The sequence below is a fragment of the Hibiscus syriacus genome, unplaced genomic scaffold, assembly GCF_006381635.1.
Source record: "Hibiscus syriacus cultivar Baekdansim isolate YM2019G1 unplaced genomic scaffold, ASM638163v2 tig00110450_pilon, whole genome shotgun sequence".
In the NCBI taxonomy this organism is placed as follows: Eukaryota; Viridiplantae; Streptophyta; class Magnoliopsida; order Malvales; family Malvaceae; genus Hibiscus; species Hibiscus syriacus.
Genome location: NW_024062743.1, coordinates 5,874,570 through 5,893,344, shown reverse-complemented (window position 1 = coordinate 5,893,344; position 18,775 = coordinate 5,874,570). Strand labels below are relative to the sequence as shown.

Sequence of the window (18,775 nt, the reverse complement as noted above, 5' to 3'; positions counted from 1 at the left end):
TTTAATATAATTCATTAGTAATATTTTATATATGAAGTATTTTATTAAGAAAAAATATGTTATCAATATTTTTTTAATCTTTGAATTTAAAATAGTATTTTAATTTTTTTTATTTAATCACAATCACTTATTTAAAATAAATAATCTAATGATATATTTATCCTTTTAACCATTCAAAAATAAAAAATAAAAAGATATATATTATAATAAATTTAAAAATATATGATTATATATGAAATATATATCAATTTAAACTACAATAAAATTATAAAAAATAAAAATAAAAATAAAAATATAATATATTTTATAATAACTCGCTATTAATATTTTAATATATAAATCATAAATTGTATTTACTTTTAAATAATTAAAATAAATTATTAACCAATAAATTATTTTTTAATGATATTAGTATTAAATTATTGAAATAAAATATAAATAAATGGAGTAATTAATAAAGGAAATATCAACGGGGTTGGGTAACCAACTTGATATCGCTTAAGCGATTTCGAGTTCGAGTCTTCGTGTATGGAGTCTATGCATTGGTAAGGGTAAAAAAATATAATTTTGCTTATAATTTTGATCTTAACTTTTGCGGTTGGTTTAAAACTACCATTTCCACCATAATTTTTTTTTCTTCAAATTTTACCCATTTTACACTGTTTTTACTGTCAAAACAAAGTTTTCAGCTAAAAATGCTTTTAAACAACCTTATCAAACGGGTCATAACTAGCTCTAAGTCACCATTTAATGTCAAACGGAAGTATTAGATATTAAATTTTAAAGCAATTTAGTTAAATTTCCTAGTTTAATCATTAACTAAATGTCTTAAAAATAGAAAGTAGACTAAATTGGAAAAATGGTTTAGTTTAAGAATTCAACTGAAGTATTTTAAAATTTGAAATCAATTTTTAGTTTGACCCATGATTTAAGGATGCATGATGCAATTAATTCATAAAATAATGATTAATTAGAGAATGCAGATAGACTAGAGATGGTATCCGTTTGGAGTAAAAGTCTGGCGAAGGAGGCTATAAAAAAGAGAAGAAAAAGGCAATGCGTTTGTTCTGTGATGAGAACAACGTCCAAGTCACTTAGATCTCTAAATCCCCACTTACCCACCAAAGGAACACAAGAATCGAATCAGAAAGTAGAATACGCACAGAATTCTGGGTTTTGTCACTCTCACCACTGTTGGAATTCTATTCCAGTGAGCGTGTAAAAAGGGTCTTTTCTTCATCAACTGTTAACACCATTGAATCAGTGAGGGAGAGTGATTAAAGTAAGAGTTATGTTTTGATTTTGTTGACAAAGAAGAGCTATATTCCCCCCTGTTACAGCCTCCTTGGCTTTTCCTTTTTATGCATACAAAGGTGATAGATCAACACCAGGCTGCAGCAAAAAGAACAGTCTTTGAAGATCTCTTGTTGATTTTGTCTTTGGGTTTTGCTTTGTGAAAAACATGTTAATCGTGGGTTTTTGTTTATGCTTCAGATCTACCAGGATTTAGATGTCAATGTTAGCCCAGAAACAAACAGAGGAAGCCATAGTCTCCAACTTTAGCGAGACTGAGCAGCATATTCCAACCAGAGATGAAGAAAATGAAGAACAACAATCATTGTTCAACGTTCAGAACCTCCTCTGGCACGGTGGCTCCGCTTGGGATGCCTGGTTCAGCTGCGCCTCCAATCAAGTAAGCCCAATTTCCCTATTAACTTTACCATCCTTGGTTTTTTCTTCTCTAAACTGACAAATTTGTCCATCCTTGTAGGTAGCACAAGTGTTGTTGACACTGCCATATTCATTCTCTCAACTGGGTATGCTGTCTGGGATTCTGCTCCAAGTTTTCTATGGACTGATGGGTAGTTGGACTGCATATCTCATCAGTGTACTCTACATGGAGTATAGAAGCAGGAAGGAGAAAGAGAACGTCAGCTTCAAGAACCATGTCATTCAGGTTTCAATTACTCAAAAAACCGATCACCTCCATTCACAACAATGTAACCAAAAATTGTTAACAATTCTACACTGTTTCTGGGATTTTGCAGTGGTTTGAAGTCCTGGATGGGCTGTTGGGTCCTTACTGGAAGGCAATAAGACTTGCCTTCAACTGCACTTTCCTCTTATTCGGATCTGTCATCCAACTTATAGCTTGTGCAAGGTTAGCATCAAACTCGAAACTTGGATTTTAAGGTTGTTGTTTATAGTAAAACAATGTTAAAGTACACAAACGGTGCCTTAACTATAGGGCAGTTAGACAAGAACTTTGTTTTGATTTTAAAATCTCAAACAACTATACAGTTCATATGATTTTGGGATCAGATTTTATCATATCTTAGTTAATAGGTTAACTGTCAGCTCAAAGGACCATCAAATTTTGAATGAAAAAGGATGAATTTGGAATATTTGAATTCAACACCCCTATAATTGGGATCATTTTGTAACTTTTAATAGTCGAGACTCAACAAAATAACACCATATAAGATCATTTTGTAACTTCTAATAATCGAGTGATTCAACAAAGCAGTATCCTATAATTGAGTGACCATTTGATCAGTTTCACCATTACAACAATGGTAAACGAGTAAATGAAAACTAACCCTTTGTTGATAACAGCAATATTTACTACATCAATGACAAATTGGACAAGAGGACATGGACCTACATATTTGGAGCTTGCTGTGCAACTACAGTTTTCATACCCTCCTTTCACAACTACCGCATTTGGTCTTTTCTAGGCCTTGGGATGACCACTTATACGGCTTGGTACTTGGCTGTTGCTGCCCTCATTCATGGCCAGGTAAAAAAGAATATTTTCAAAGGTTTTTGTTTTTTTTGTTTGTGTCCTTAAGTTGGTCATTTTGGTTGCTCTGACCAGGCTGAGGGGGTGACGCACAGTGGTCCAACAAAACTAGTGCTTTACTTCACCGGAGCCACCAACATTCTCTACACCTTTGGCGGACATGCCGTGACTGTGTAAGCCTTTTCTCTTCTTCAAAACTTAGGAAGAATGATTTTGAATCGATTTTCGATTTCTAGTTGAAAATAAATGGTTGAATTTTTCAGAGAAATCATGCATGCAATGTGGAAACCTCAAAAGTTCAAGAACATTTACTTGTTGGCGACGCTTTATGTGTTTACCCTTACCCTCCCGTCAGCGGCAGCCGTTTATTGGGCATTCGGGGATGAGCTCCTCAACCATTCGAATGCCTTCTCTCTCCTCCCAAAGACCGGCTTCCGTGACGCTGCGGTCATCTTAATGCTTATTCACCAGGTGTATTTTTGTTCCCCTAGTTCATATGACATCTTACTAGTATGTGTTGTTTTGGTCCTAGGTTAAAACATTTGATGAAATTGCAGTTCATAACGTTTGGGTTTGCTTGCACGCCACTCTACTTCGTGTGGGAGAAGGTGATCGGGATGCACGACACAGAAAGCATATGCCTCAGGGCGTTGGCGAGGCTGCCGGTCGTAATTCCGATATGGTTCCTAGCCATCATCTTCCCATTCTTCGGGCCCATCAACTCTGCTGTTGGTGCTCTTTTGGTTAGCTTCACAGTTTACATCATCCCTGCTTTGGCCCATATGCTCACCTACCGAAAGGCTTCAGATCGACAGGTAAAAACTCGATCGATATCCATTTTCTCGACTTGAATGACTCATTTCCTTTACTCTTCTCACATTCTTTGGTGAAAACAGAATGCTGCAGAGAAGCCTCCCTTCTTCATGCCAAGCTGGACTGCAATGTACGCATTCAACGCCTTCGTGGTGGTGTGGGTTCTAGTGGTGGGGTTCGGGTTCGGAGGATGGGCAAGCATGACTAACTTCATCAAGCAAATCGACACTTTCGGCATGTTCGCCAAGTGCTATCAATGCAAGGCTCCAACACCAGCACCAGCTGCAGCTATGCACCATTAACCTAAATTCAGCCCCTCCATTTCTCAAAAAAAGGTTCCCATATTTTCGTCCACTTGATTATGTTGTAACATATATTGGGGGAGATAGTGATATCCCCCCCTACATGTTTAGTGTGCTGGATTTCCCCCCCCCCTTTTCCCTAATATTCTTTTAACCATCCCCCTTTAAATTAGCTTTTAATTGAAGAAAAAAAAAACATAGTGTGTTGAATTTGTGATATTGATTCCTTTGATGCCTAAACCTATCAATTAAATCATATATATAGTAAATTTCAGTTTTCTTCCTCCTAAAAACATTTTTTTTATTGCTCTAAATCGATTGTAAGATAGTATCTATTTGAAAGATTATCAATTATTTAACAATAAACACTTAAATAACTATGTAGACATCGTACTCAAATTTGAAAACACCATGGATAATAATCATCCCTAAACCACTTATTTTAGTTTTCTCTCTCCAATTTTTTTTTATTAATCTGAAGTGATTATAAGGTGATATCTATTCGAAAGACTCAATCATTTAATAATAAAAATTCAAACTTCCTAATAAGCATTATACTCAAATTTAAAATCTCTAACAAAATAATAATAATCATTTTGTTGGGTGACCAACTTTCTCCGACTTAAAAGCTTTTAATAAAATACGTTTACTGCAGTGGCAGTTATTACAAGTATCATGCTTCCAAATTGTAACGTATTTGGGTGGGTTTGATTTTTCATAGATTGCGTGTGGACATGATTTAATGTGTATTGGATATAAGATTCTAAGAGTATAGGGGTGGGCCGAGGATCCGCCCACCTTCACATGGCTTGCACGTTGCCTCATTTGCTTGTCACGTGTCACTCTTTACTGCTAAATATTCCCATTCATTCATTCATTCAATTTCACATGTGAGCTAACTTGCAACCCCTACACTATGTCATCTACAATTATAGTTAGTAATACTTTCCATCTTGATGTCCCTTTACCTAAACATTCCCAACTGTCGGTTTTTCTATCTATTTACTTTTTTTTTAAAAAAACTATTAATTTTATTTAAAAAAAATATCCAAAATTATAATTAAAGTTTACAACCATAATCATAAACTAAATACATAATTAAGATATTTTTTTTATAGTTATTGACATAAGAAACTAGCACATAAGGATTATGAAAGGAAAATGTTAAAAAATTAATCGAAAACTCGAACAAGATAGATACAAACATATCTGATTATATAAAAAAAATCGAACTATACCGAAAAACGAAAATTAGAGTCTAAGGACCTGAGAAAATGATTTACGAACGTAAATCGCGTATGCATCCAACCGAGAGTCTAAAGCAGTGAAAATTAGTATGATACAAATAAGTGTCGTCTTGATCAGTCGTGACGAATATCAAATTCAACCATGAGAAAAAAGATCAAAGGATAAAAAACGTATCGAGCGATAAAGGAAAATATGTCATAAAGACAAAAAAATATATCATAAAGACAGAGTTATTAAAACCTAAAAATTCAAAGAAAACACAAATGTATTGTATAACAAAATAAAGAAAAAAATAAAAATTCCCACAAGGGTGACCAACATTAACGCTGAGATCGTCGTCTATCATCAAGATGAAGAAAGATATAAGTTGTGTTTAGGATTTTTTAAAACTTTGATTAAAAATAGTATTTATTTATTTTTTATGGGCACCAATCTTAATATTTGAATAAAGTTGAGATTTAGTTTTATATTTTAAAATTAAATTATTTAATTTAATTTAAAATTTGCAGTCGAATAAACGATCCTATTCATAATTTTCATCCAAATATCTCATGAATAAACTAATGAATTATACTAAATACATGAGCACATCAATATAAGTTTTGACAAAAAGTGTTACGGTGTTAACGATTATTGTTTATTTTTTAAAATAAAAATAGATTTAGGTATTTAAATAAAGATTGCATTTCAAAATATGTCTATTTACATAGACTAATATATATTTTTAATAGAAAATAAAGTGTAATTAATGAATAAATTAGTTTATTCTTGCACATGCACGCCATAGGCAGGTGCCTTTTCATTTTGTTTTATAAAGAGAACGTGTGTGAACGTCCCCGATTGACAGTGCTGAATCTGATGGACTAATCAAAGTTTGATTATAAGGTCATTAATTAGTAAGAGAGAGAAAGAAGAAGCATGGTTAGGGTTAATTTTGATAATTTTTAGCACATGAAACAAAGTCAAAACCCAATTTGGTATCGTTGTCTTCTTCCTCTCTTTTTCTTTCATGATTAGGTCAAAGAAATAATTTGAAACATTTTTTTGATACATGCGGGAGAGTTGATTCCAAAAAGATCTTGCTGGGCGTGTAACCATTAAAATAAAAATTTGCACAATCAGAATTATGAGATCTAAAATAATTTTAATCCCTTAGATCAAAATAAATATTTATAGAGTAGGTATATTTTAATCGGTTGGCTAAACTGTTCATCTTTAATCCTTCATTTTAGTTTAGGTCATGAGTTCTACACCCATTAGAAATACTCTCATTCCTTACCTTCCCTTCTAGGTAAGATTAAGATAGAATTTGTTATAAAAAAGCTTAATACCAAAAAAAGTATCTAAACTATAGCGTTTCCCCCCAAATATGTGCCTAAACTGACTGATCTAAGTGCCTAACATTACAAAAATTACCTATTTAAGTGCCCGGACCCTCAATGACTTTAATTTCACCTCTTAAGTGACATGTCACACTTTGAGGATTTTAAAATTTATTTTTTTAAAAATATAAAAATGTTATTATATTTAGAAAAACATCATAATTTCTCTTAAACTATAAAATAGCTCCCAAATCCCTAAAATCCCCAAATCCTAACCTTAACCACTACTGTCTCCCTTTCCGACCATGACAACTGTCACCAACGTAGTCCCTGCCATCCTTCTAGTCATACGCCACCCTAGTTGTCGCCGATTGGACGTCGGAATTGCGTGGGATTGTTATTTTTATTATTTTATTATTTATTTTATTATTTATATTAAATAATAATAAAAAATCACTTCATAAATAATAATAAAATAATTTAGAAAGAACAAAACAAGAGTAATTCGAAAGTTCAGTAAGTAAATTGGAAAATTTAAAAATACAATGAGTAAAATAAGAGAGAAAGAGAATAGTTCAATGAAGAATGTAGTTTACCCATTTATATATGTCAATTTACTTTCTAAGTTTTCTTAGAAAAGTAAAATCAATTTCGAAATAATCATATGAATAGTTAACATTTTATTAACTAACTATATTAATTTTGGGTAAATTACACATTTATTACCTAAACTATTACTTTTGTTCCTTTTTGATACATAAACTTTATTTTTTTTTCAAAATCATACCTAAAATTTAGTTTATATTTCATTTTGATATCCCACCATTAAAAATTTAATAGAACTATTGTGAGTGACATTTTTATGGATAAATTACACCATTCAACACTCAACTATTTTTTCACTCCAATTTTGGTGACTAAAGTTCAAAATTTTAATTTAACTACTCAACTTTCAAATTACTCATATTTTAAGCACTCTAATTTATTTTATTAATAATTTTTGTGACATGAAATTTATTATTATTTTATTAATATATAAGTAAAATAAAAAATTACATTTGAAAGTTAGAGTGATTAAATTTGGCGTAATTTGAAAGTTAAGTAATTAAATTAAAAAATATACTTCAGTGACCAAAATAGGAGTGAGAAGATAGTTGATTAGTGAATGATGTAATTTACCTATAAAAGTGTCGCATACCATTAAATTTTTATGGTAAGGTAACAAAATGAAATAAAAAGTAAACTTTATATTTGATTTTTTAAAAAATAAAATTTCAGGGACCAAAATAAAACAAAAATAATAATTCAAATACTAAACGTTAATTACTCTAATTCTTTTACTGAATAATAACTAAAAGAGTCTGATGGATTTCAGTAAAGTTTTACATTTTCAAAAAATATTCTACAGTAATCTCTTTGTTCCATTAAATTTATACTTTATTTTATTTTTATAACTTTTGACACATTATTATTTAGAATTTATTATTGATAAAAATATATAAAAATATTTTAAAAACTTTCAATCAAGTAATTTTTAAAAATGTATTTTACAAAATTTAATTATTAAAAAATTTAAAATAATTATGATCAAAGTTAAAAAATATTAAATTTTAAAAAGTTAATAAGAAACAAATTTAGTGGGATAGAGGGAATACAAAACAATTTTAGGATTAAGAATTATTTTAATTATCATGGTGGTTATTATAAAAGTTTTATTATAGTTGATATTAGGGCTGTAAAATCAGGTAATCGGTCAGGTTTCAGTCGGATCTTGGCAAGTCGGGTAAAATCGGATATAGGTCAATTCAGGTTGATTTGACACCAGATCCAGATCGGGTTCAGGTCAGGTCAAATCAGTTCAGGTTATTTTCAGGTTGATTTGACATCAGATCCAGATCGGGTTCAGGTCGGGTCATTTTCAGTTCGGATCGATGTCAGTTCAGGTAAAAACAATTCAGGTCCGAAGCAGATAAAGACCAGGTTAATTCAGGTTCGGGTTGACTTCAGTCGGATCTCGTTCAGATCGGGTCACATCATTGACAGATAAAATTCAGGTCGGATGTTTATCGGATACAGATTGAGTTCAGGTCGGGTCGTTTTTGTTTTTTTGGATTAATTATTTTGTCATATTTCGTGATTGTTGAATTGGAAGTTGTAATTGTATATGATTTCGAGTAAAATAAGAGAAAAATAAATATTCATGGATCAATTTTGTAAAAAATATAAATTTAATGACAAAATTGAAGAAATGAAAAATTACAAATAAAATCTTAAAATATAAATTAAACAACACACATAGGTAAGGGACTAAATCGAAATAAATTTAAAATGCGAGGTTTAAATTAATGTAAAAAATGACAAAATTGAATACATTTAGAAAATTATGGGCCAATTACAAAATATAAATAAATAACAACTAACAATGGAATATGCAAATATAAATTTAAGGACTAAATTGAATACATATAAAAGTTAAAGACTTAAAATTGAAATAAATTAAAAAACACAAAAGGGTTAAATCGAAATAAATGTAAAATGTGAAGAAATAATGAAAAATATACTAACTTGCATTCATTCAAAAAAAATGAAAAAAATATAATATATATATATAATATAAAATTATATATAAACTATATAATTATTATAAACTATATATATAAATTATATTTATGTGCACTATATATATAAGCTATGTATATAAAATTATAAACTATATTTATTATAAACTATATAATTATTATAAGCTATATATAAATTATGTTTATGTGAACTATATATAAACTATGTATATAAACTATATATGTATAAACTACAAAAAATATATAGTTTATAAAATATTATATATATTAATATATATATATATATAAACTATATGTATAAACTATATAAACTATATAGTTTATATGTTATAATTTATATTAAATAGTATATATATGTATGCATAACTAATATAAGTAATATATAGAATATATATATATTAAAGAAATACTATACATAAACTATATAAAGTAATAAATTATATAGTTTATAAAAATCCTAAACCCTATATCCTAAAACATAAACCCTAAATCCTAAACTTTATAAACTATATATGTATAAATACATTTAATAATTCATATATAGTTTATATAAACAATAGATTATATAAATTATACATGTAACATTAACCTATAGTCTATAAACAATAGTTAATATATGTAACTTATAGTATGTGTATACATGTAATGTAAACTATATATGTAACTTATAGTATATGTATACATGTAATGTAAACTATATATGTAACTTATAGTACATGTATGTATAAACTATGTATAATATATATATAAATTATATAAAGTAAATTACTTATATAGTTTATAGAAACAATATGCATAAACTATATAAATTAATAAAGTATATATTATATAAAAAACTCTAAACCCTAAACTTGATAATCTAAACCTAAACTTTAAATCCTAAACCTTAACCCTTACATCATAAATCCTAAACCATCTAGTATTTGTTTCTGTTCGTTTATTTATTAAATATAGTATTTGTTCAGAATTTTTCTTGGTCATTAACAACGTACATATACCCTACAAGCGTAACTATTCAAACATGATACCTCTAGGGAGAACAATACTCTCTTTTACTATTGAAGTCACTCAACGAGTTCTAAATTTACATATAGTTTAGATTTTTTTGTATTTTCTATTGATAACATGTTTTCGTCCCCTAAAATATTATAAATTATCTCTCCTAACATAAAATTCTACATCGATCTATCTATCAGATCATTTGTACTGTATAATTTCAAATATAATCGTGATATTTAATTATTAGGGTAAAGTATACAAATGGTACTTCGATTGTAGGATATTATTTTATTGAGTCATTTGACTATTAAAAGTTACAAAATGATCTCCAACTATAGAGAGTTGCATTGTTGAGTCCCTCGACTAATAAATGTTACAAAATGGTCACTCAATTATTTATTATGTTCCAAACTCGTCATTTTCTGTTAAAAAAGTAACAATCGTGTGAGTTGGACGTTAACATGTTGATTGAGACATGATAGTCGTTCGAGATTATAATATCATATTTTATCATAATTCATATAGCAAGTTAACTTCCAGCTCATACTGTCGTTAATTTTTAAACAAAAAAGGACGAATTTGGAGCATAATGATTAGTCAGGTGATCATTTTGTATCTTTTAAAAGTTGAGGGACTCAACAAAGCAACTCCCTATAATGGGGGACCATTTTGTAACTTTTAATAGTTAAAGGACTCAAAAAAGTGTTATCTAATAGTTGGGGAATCATTTGTGTACTTTACCCTAATTATTATCGCTTTCTCTTACCTTCTTTGTATATGATTTTTGCATGGCCAACCTTTCTCCAGACTCGGTCCCACATTAAATAGTTATAAAAGCAGCATTAACTTTTCCCGATGGTATAGTAATTACAGGGACCACATTAAATAATCTTGTCTGAAAATTAAAAAGTCCCATTACTCCACCTATACCGCCAAACTCGCATAGAACCAAGCAAAACCATCACTTTTATATTTAAAAGTAATGACCCAAATGTGCGCCACTTGCTTTCAAACTGTTATAATGTAGAGAAAATCGCCTCAGTGACAAAAAAAAAATTATAATATACGATTTTAACTAATTTTTTTTGGATTTGCCAAAATGACCAACAAAATCGCAACGCGAAATAAAAATCGCAACGCGATCCCCAGAATCGCAAATCAGTTTCCAGAATCGCAAATCAGTTTCCAAAATCGCAACGCGATTCTTGAAAATCGCGATGCGATAGTACAAATTCGCATTGCGATTTTCCATAATCGCAACGCGAATATGAAAATCGCAACGCGAACACATAAATCGCAACGCGTATCCGTAAATCGCAACGTGTATCCGTAAATCGCAACGCGTATGGGTAAATCGCAATGCGTATCCGTATATCGCAACGCGTATCCGTAAATCGCAACGATAATACATAAAATCGCAACGCGTATCCGTAAATCGCAACGCGATATTTAAAGCGCCATTATAATCGCTACGCGTATTTTATTTTCAAATTACAAAAAGAATATTAAGACAAAATCCCGTAATCGCAACTCATAACCTAAAACCTAAAATCACAACTCAGTCCCATCTCCATCTCTCACTCTCTACGGCGAAGAAATCCGTCCCCATCTCCGAAGATTTCCGTCCCCATCTCCGGCGAAATCCCTCACAACCATTCACGGTCAGAAATCCCTCACAATATTCAGAAATGGAAAATCAACCTCCGAGGGTTAGTTTTTTTAATTATTTTTATTTTGAAATGTTTGCATTATTGTAGGTTTTTCATATTGAAACTGATGATAAGTTTACTGGTCATTTCAATAATAGATTAACCATTTCACTTAGATTTCATTTCGCGTTACGATTCTGTCGTTGCGATTTTCATTTCGCGTTGCTATTCTCTCGTTGCGATTTTCAAGTTAGTATTTGTCTTTGTCTTTGTTCTGTCTTTTGGTTGAAGTAATGCAATCCATTCAAGTTTCAATTTGCAGAAGAGTCGCAACGAGATAAATGAAAATCGCAACGAGAGAATGACTGTCGCAACGAGAGAATCGCAACGCGAAATGAAAATCGCAACGAGAGAATCGCAACGCGAAACCAAATCGCATTGCGATTTTCATTTCGCGTTGCGATTCTCTCGTTGCGATTTTCATTTCGCGTTGCGATTCTCTCGTTGCGATTGTCATCTCGCGTTGCGATTCTCTCGTTGCGATTTTCATTTCAACCAAAAGACAAAACAGTGTTGCAAATTTTAGTTTCAAGAATAAACTACTACTTTTTATGTTTATTGTTTTTGGTATATCTTCACAGTGTAGTTTTTGGTATATCTAACTTGGTATGTTTATTGTTTTTGTAGAAATTTTTTTCGGCTCAATTGACCTTGAGAAATAAAGTCAGCCTGGCCACTACAATTGCAAAGAAGCTTTCACCTGCTCAAAGACAATTGTTTGAGGAAACCTGCTTCGGGCCATGGCTGAGAGTACAGCATCCGGGTGGAGATGCTAATTTGACCCATTTGTGGCTTCAGACCATGACATCAAATCTACCCGACAGTATACAACGTGGTGAGGAAGAGATATGGTTTCATTTTCCACCAGCGTATACTTGCTTTGGGCGGAAGGAGTTCTGCTTAATCACTGGTCTACGATTCGGACACGATGATGTAGGCCGGTACACTCGTCATATCGCCCGCCCATCATGGTTATCCCGGGTTTTTCCGGATGAGTCAATGGAGAAGCCGAACCTACATGTCGACGACCTGAAGAAATTATTTAATAAGAAAGCTGGTTTCACTCGGATGGAAGACGTCGATGTTGTCCGAGTATGCCTTCTACTACTTGTGTATGCCGGCTTTTTAGGCAGAGAGGCCAGACAACCTATTCATCGGGAGCTAATAATATTGGTAGAGGACCTGAATGCATGGAATCTGTTTCCGTGGGGTTCGTATATATGGAAAGCTACCTGGACTAAGTTGTCGTCTGCCTTTGATGACCGCAAAAGTTTGCGGGGCGATGGGTCCAAATACACTTTGTCAGGCTTTGTTTGGGCCTTTAAGGTAAGAATTTCTATATAATGTTTCTAAAATTATAATTAATTATTTAACAATTACTAATTTTGTTATTATATTGTTTGTAGATTTGGATATTCGAGGCTTTCCCCAGCATGCGTACATATGCAATAAAAACGTCAAATGATATTCCCAGGGCTATTTCCTGGAAGAGGAAAACTCTGTTGGATTGGGAAGACTTAATACCATATGCCACAATAAATAATGTAAGTTAACACAAATACTTTCATATAATATAAACAAGTTATTAATAGTAGACGTTTAACTTTGTTTGAGTTTTTATATTTTAGGAGGCCAACATTCCATTACAAAGACTGACACCCACGGAGGAAGAGCTTGCCACTGATTGGTGGCAAGCTAGTCAGAATTTTTTTGATGGCACGGATGATGAGCAGCATCCACTTCCTCCAATTCGAGAGCCATCACCTCACCTAGAGCCATCACCCGATCGACCCGACTATACATCTCTAGAACGAGAGCCATCACCTATCCCGTCACATCATCGAGCCTCTTCTCCACCATCACCTCATGATAGGCGACCGGCAAAGATGCCACGACTCCTATCTCCCTGTTCTCCACCTCCACCTCAACGGGATGAGTCAAGGGAGTTACGTGATGAGGTCAATGCCTTGCGTGAGGAGATCGGTACTCTACGCGATAACGATGGTGCATGGCGTGTGGAGGTGTCAACTTTACGTGGTGAGGTTGCCGCTCTACGTGAGATGATAGTATCGTTGCAGAATGAGGTTCATACTCTACGCAACGAGGTAAGTTTAAGATTTTCCATATTTAACTTAATGATAAATTTACTCGTAATTTCACTTAGATTAGCCATTTCACTTAGATTGCTTAGTAAATTTATTCGGTTGCTGCCAATTCTGCTAAACTGTGTATTCTTTAACACTGTGAAATAGTATTTGTCTTTGTTTTGTCTTTTGGTTGAAAGTAAATTTGTTCGGTTGCTGCCAATTCTGCTAAACTGTATATTCTTTAACACTGTGAAATATATTTGTCTTTGTTTTGTCTTTTGGTTGAAAGTAAATTTGTTCGGTTGCTGCCAATTCTGCTAAACTGTGTATTCTTTAACACTGTGAAATAGTATTTGTCTTTGTTTTGTCTTTTGGTTGAAAGTAAATTTGTTCGGTTGCTGCCAATTCTGCTAAACTGTGTATTCTTTAACACTGTGAAATATATTTGTCTTTGTTTTGTCTTTTGGTTGAAAGTAAATTTGTTCGGTTGCTGCCAATTCTGCTAAACTGTGTATTCTTTAACACTGTGAAATAGTATTTGTCTTTGTTTTGTCTTTTGGTTGAAAGTAAATTTATCCATTCAAGTTTCAATTTGCAGAAGAAGAAATAGTTTACTTTCGCAACACGAAACTTAAAATCGCAACGCGAAACCAAAATCGCAACGCGAAATGAAAATCGCAACGACAGAATCGCAACGCGAAACCAAAATCGCAACGACAAGATCGCAACGCGAAACCAAAATCGCATTGCGATTTTCATTTCGCGTTGCGATTCTTTCGTTGCGATTTTCATTTCGCATTGCGATTCTGTCGTTGCGATTTTCATTTCGCGTTGCGATTTTGGTTTCGCGTTGCGATTTTAAGTTTCGTGTTGCGAAAGTAAACTATTTCTTCTTCTGCAAATTGAAACTTGAATGGATTGCATTACTTCAACCAATAGACAAAACAAAGACAAATACTAACTTCAGGGTATTAGTTTGAAACATATTTTTCTTTGTTATCTGATGCATTTTGTGAACTATGATAGAATAATGACTTGGGTGAATACAATGCAAGTTTGAAACATATTTGTCTTTGTTTTCACTGTTTAAATATCATGTCTGTTTATTTACTGATTTTTGTATTTAATTATTTAGCGGCCCGATAGAGTGGATGCTTTACGTCGGGTTATGCTTGCACGACGGAGTTCACGCATCAGACAGCGTGCACGTGCTATTAAGTCTCCGTACACCCCAATAGTGCGAAGACACCGCAAGAAGAAGCCCGACTCGCCTGTCATCCCTCAAGAGTCCACTCCTATCGTTGAAGAGGCCCCCCATATCATTCCTCGAGAGTCCCCTCCCACCGTTCAAGAGGCCACTGTCATCATTGAAGAGGTCCCTCCCACCATTCAAGAGCCCGATTCACATGGCGTCATATGTAGGCTTCTTGAGAAACCCTCTGTCGTGCCGGACATGATGGATTCAAGTTGGCTCTCGTATGAGTTACCGGCCAGTACCATACCGGTATCTGAAGAGGAGAGGGAACAACTACCGGACACAATTTTGGATAACACCCTTTGGGCTAAGACCGCAGTTGATTTTTATCTACATGAGCGGAGCAAGGGGTGTTTCACTGACATATGCAAGCTCACCGATGATATCTTTTTGTTGCTTGAACGGCCTTGGTGGGGCGTATTATTAGGGGTCGAAGACAATGGCTATTTCGATGGGGGGGTAAGTCTTATATTTTTCTTATATTTCAATTTGATTAATTTTTTTTTTAAATTTATGTAAGTCACTAATATATGTCTTTTTTTGTAAAACAGCATATCGATGCGTGGGTGACACGTCTTCTAATAATAAGAAAACTTAAGAAAAATAAAAATATACGATATACAATAATGCCGACGTCTTTTCACGCCGTTCACTTGAAGAATGCACGAGATGAATCATTTGATTTGGGCAATGGACAAGCTAAACTTTATCCTGCATGGTGGGAGGTCGATAAGGTTAGTATTTATTTTAGATTGAGTTTAAAGGTTTTATGAAATAAGTGCGCAAATGAATGAATTATTACTTATGATTGCAGGTGTTTATCCCTGTTTTGGAACGTAAACATTGGATTCTCGTCGAGCTTCAGCTCCCATCCCTTAAGACAATAGTGTATGACAGCATGATAAATTACATATCATTGGCTGATTTAAGAGATGTTATTAAGGGATGGAGCTCTCATTTGGCTAAATTCTTGGATGCGATCAATTATTGGACTCGTTCTGGAAACAAGAAGCCAAAGAAGCTCAATATTACAGTTATTAGAGACGAGACCGCGCCACAACAAACGAGCGGAGCCAGAGGAGATTGTGGTCCTCTCGTATGCTTGGCGTTGGAGCGTTTGACGACGGGAAGCATCAAGTATCTACCTCCCACCGATAGAGATAAAGCTGCAGTAGGCTTGTGGTTTCGGCATTATATGGCTAAATCGATATATACGAGACGCTGCCTACCTGCATCCGCGTTATAAAAATGTCCATAAACAATTGGTAAGTTTATATACTTATAAATGAAAATGTTTGGTTAATTAACTAGAATTCAATAATTTGCGTAGAAAGTGTTGTTTGAACAAATGTTTGGTTTCTGCAGGTTAATCTCAGAAGTGAACTGCGTGAAAATGATGTCGAGCTGCAAAAGTTGATTCAATAGTTTAATTGATTGTTTTTTGATTGTTTAATTGATTTGTAAAAGTTGATTCAATAGTAGATGATCGGAAATAAGAATTATTGCTTATTTTTGATTGTTTAATTGATTTGTAAAAGATGATTTGTAAAAGTTGATTTGTGTAATTGATGCGAACATAATTCTTATTTGTGCTTGTTTAATTGATTGAAATGTAATGGTTGATTTTGTTGATTTCAATCTGCATTATGTTGAAGGCAAAAATGACTATCGCAATGCGAAATGAAATCGCAATGCGAAATGAAAATTGCAACGAGAGAATCGCAATGCGAAATGAAAATCGCAATGCGGAAATGAAAATCGCAATGCGTTTATAATTTCGCATTGCGATTATCTCGTTGCGATTTTCATTTCGCATTGCGATTTTCATTTCGCATTGCGATTATCTCGTTGCGATTTTCATTTCGCATTGCGATTTTCATTTCGCATTGCGATTCTTTCGTTGCGATTTTCATTTCGCATTGCGATTTTCATTTCGCATTGCGATTTTCATTTCGCATTGCGATTTTCATTTCGCATTGCGATTTTCATTTCGCATTGCGATTTTAATTTCGCATTGCGATTATGTCGTTGCGATTTTCATTTCGCATTGCGATTTTCATTTCGCATTGCGATTCTCTCGTTGCGATTTTCATTTCCGCATTGCGATTTTCATGTTGGGATTTTCATTTCGCGTTGCGATTGTATTTTCCGTGTTGCGATAGTCAAATGCATGCCTAATAGTGATAACAACTGAATAACAAGAGTTGGTTAAGTCAAAATGGTTGGCCTGAGTCATTAATTCAACTGAAAATGTTAAAAGTTCACACATAAAATCCACATAATACAACGTTTGCATTTAAAAATCACCTAAGTTAACAGTCTCAAAAGGTGAAGCCAATCGTGATTGGGATTTTAAAGATGATTGCCTTTTGCTTGACACCATATGAGCTTTGGATTTTGATGAGGATCCATATTTTGGTAGAGGAAAAGATGATTTTGATGGCACTGGTGATCCACATGTCAACCTTGTATGACCACTTTCCTTGCACCGACTACATGTCGATCTCTTCTTCTCTTCACCCTTAGACGGTATACGATCGTGACTTTTTGGTCGGCCAGGTAGCCTTCTGTCCATGGCTGGTGGCAAAACTGTTTGTAAGTCATCTGGTATGTCCCACTCAGAAGGATGTGGAATAGGGTAGACAATCTCGGCATAAGTCTGTCGATAAACTTCTGTAGTGTAGCAATCCATAGCGTATGCGCTTGAATCATCTTGGTTTAAATGAAGAGCAACTTTTATAACATGGCCACACGGATAACCAGATGTTTGCCATTTCATACAACTACACGTCTTTGCATTTAGATCGACTAGCCCATTTAAGTTATTATCCAGTACTTGAAACAAAGTGTTTGAACATGGTTCAACTCTCCATGACGTTGACTTCACAACACGTTTCGTTATCTTTTTTCAGTCCATGGTGTAACACGATGTTCCAATGTTCCTGTAAATTTAAATAAACAATACTTAGTAAAATATATAATATGATAAGTTACGAATTCAAAGAAATAATACCTGCATGGTTTCTTTTCTTGTAGTACCACTGTTGAATAGAGGCTCGAAAAAACTCCATTAACATAGTAATGGGTAATTTCCGGGAATGACGACTTAGAGCGTTGATTGATTCTGCACTATTAGACGTCATGAAACCATATCTTGCTCCAAGTTGATGTACTCTTGACCATCTTTCAAACCCGACATCTTCTAGTGTTTGAGCACACTGAGGCAAAACACGTCTTAAACAATTTATATGCTTATTGAAATCCACTTCCCGATAAGCATTTACAGCCTTCCAGTATGTCCATTTGTGCTTTTTTATACCAGCAGACCTTGATTTTAGATTTCTATACAAATGAACACCACAAAGTCCATGAAAAACATCTGGGAAACACCTTCTAACAGCGTTGTCAATTGAGTTTGCCCTATCGGATATGATTGTCAGATTGCTAATAGGACCTATGCAATCCCTAAGATGCCCCATAAACCATGTCCATGAATCAGAGGTTTCAGATTTGCCAACCCCGTAAGCTATTGGCAATATCCCATTGTTAGCATCCATGGCTACTGCTAATAAGTTTACTCCAAGGTATCGACCTTTCAAATGTGCTCCGTCAACTATAATAACTGGGCGCATGCAAGTAATAAACGAACGAATCTACA

The 18,775-nt window shown here is 33.3% G+C and overlaps 1 protein-coding gene across 2 annotated transcripts; it reads left to right on the top strand.

The window, feature by feature from the left end:
* The first annotated feature begins 1,054 nt into the window (after window positions 1–1,054).
* On the top strand, window positions 1,055–3,928 carry LOC120126017 (auxin transporter-like protein 2). Of its 2 annotated transcripts, none has more exons than XM_039144321.1 (9): window positions 1,055–1,282; window positions 1,495–1,693; window positions 1,772–1,957; window positions 2,049–2,161; window positions 2,617–2,800; window positions 2,879–2,976; window positions 3,067–3,274; window positions 3,361–3,618; window positions 3,700–3,928. In XM_039144321.1, exons 2-9 carry the CDS (start codon window positions 1,511–1,513, stop codon window positions 3,916–3,918), a joined length of 1,449 nt encoding a protein of 482 aa, XP_039000252.1. In that variant the 5' UTR covers window positions 1,055–1,282; window positions 1,495–1,510; the 3' UTR covers window positions 3,919–3,928. The 2 variants fall into 2 exon arrangements, with proteins under 2 accessions (XP_039000252.1, XP_039000251.1); XM_039144320.1 differs by having other exon boundaries at window positions 1,055–1,373.
* Window positions 3,929–18,775: the final 14,847 nt, after the last annotated feature.

Excerpts from the sequence above, each read along its gene's own strand:
- LOC120126017 (XM_039144321.1), top strand. The coding sequence starts at position 1,511 with ATGTCAATGTTAGCCCAGAAACAAACAGAGGAAGCCATAGTCTCCAAC. Across the intron at positions 2,162-2,616 it reads CAACTTATAGCTTGTGCAAG|CAATATTTACTACATCAATG; the intron begins GTTAGCATCAAA and ends TGTTGATAACAG. Across the intron at positions 2,977-3,066 it reads GGCGGACATGCCGTGACTGT|AGAAATCATGCATGCAATGT; the intron begins GTAAGCCTTTTC and ends TGAATTTTTCAG.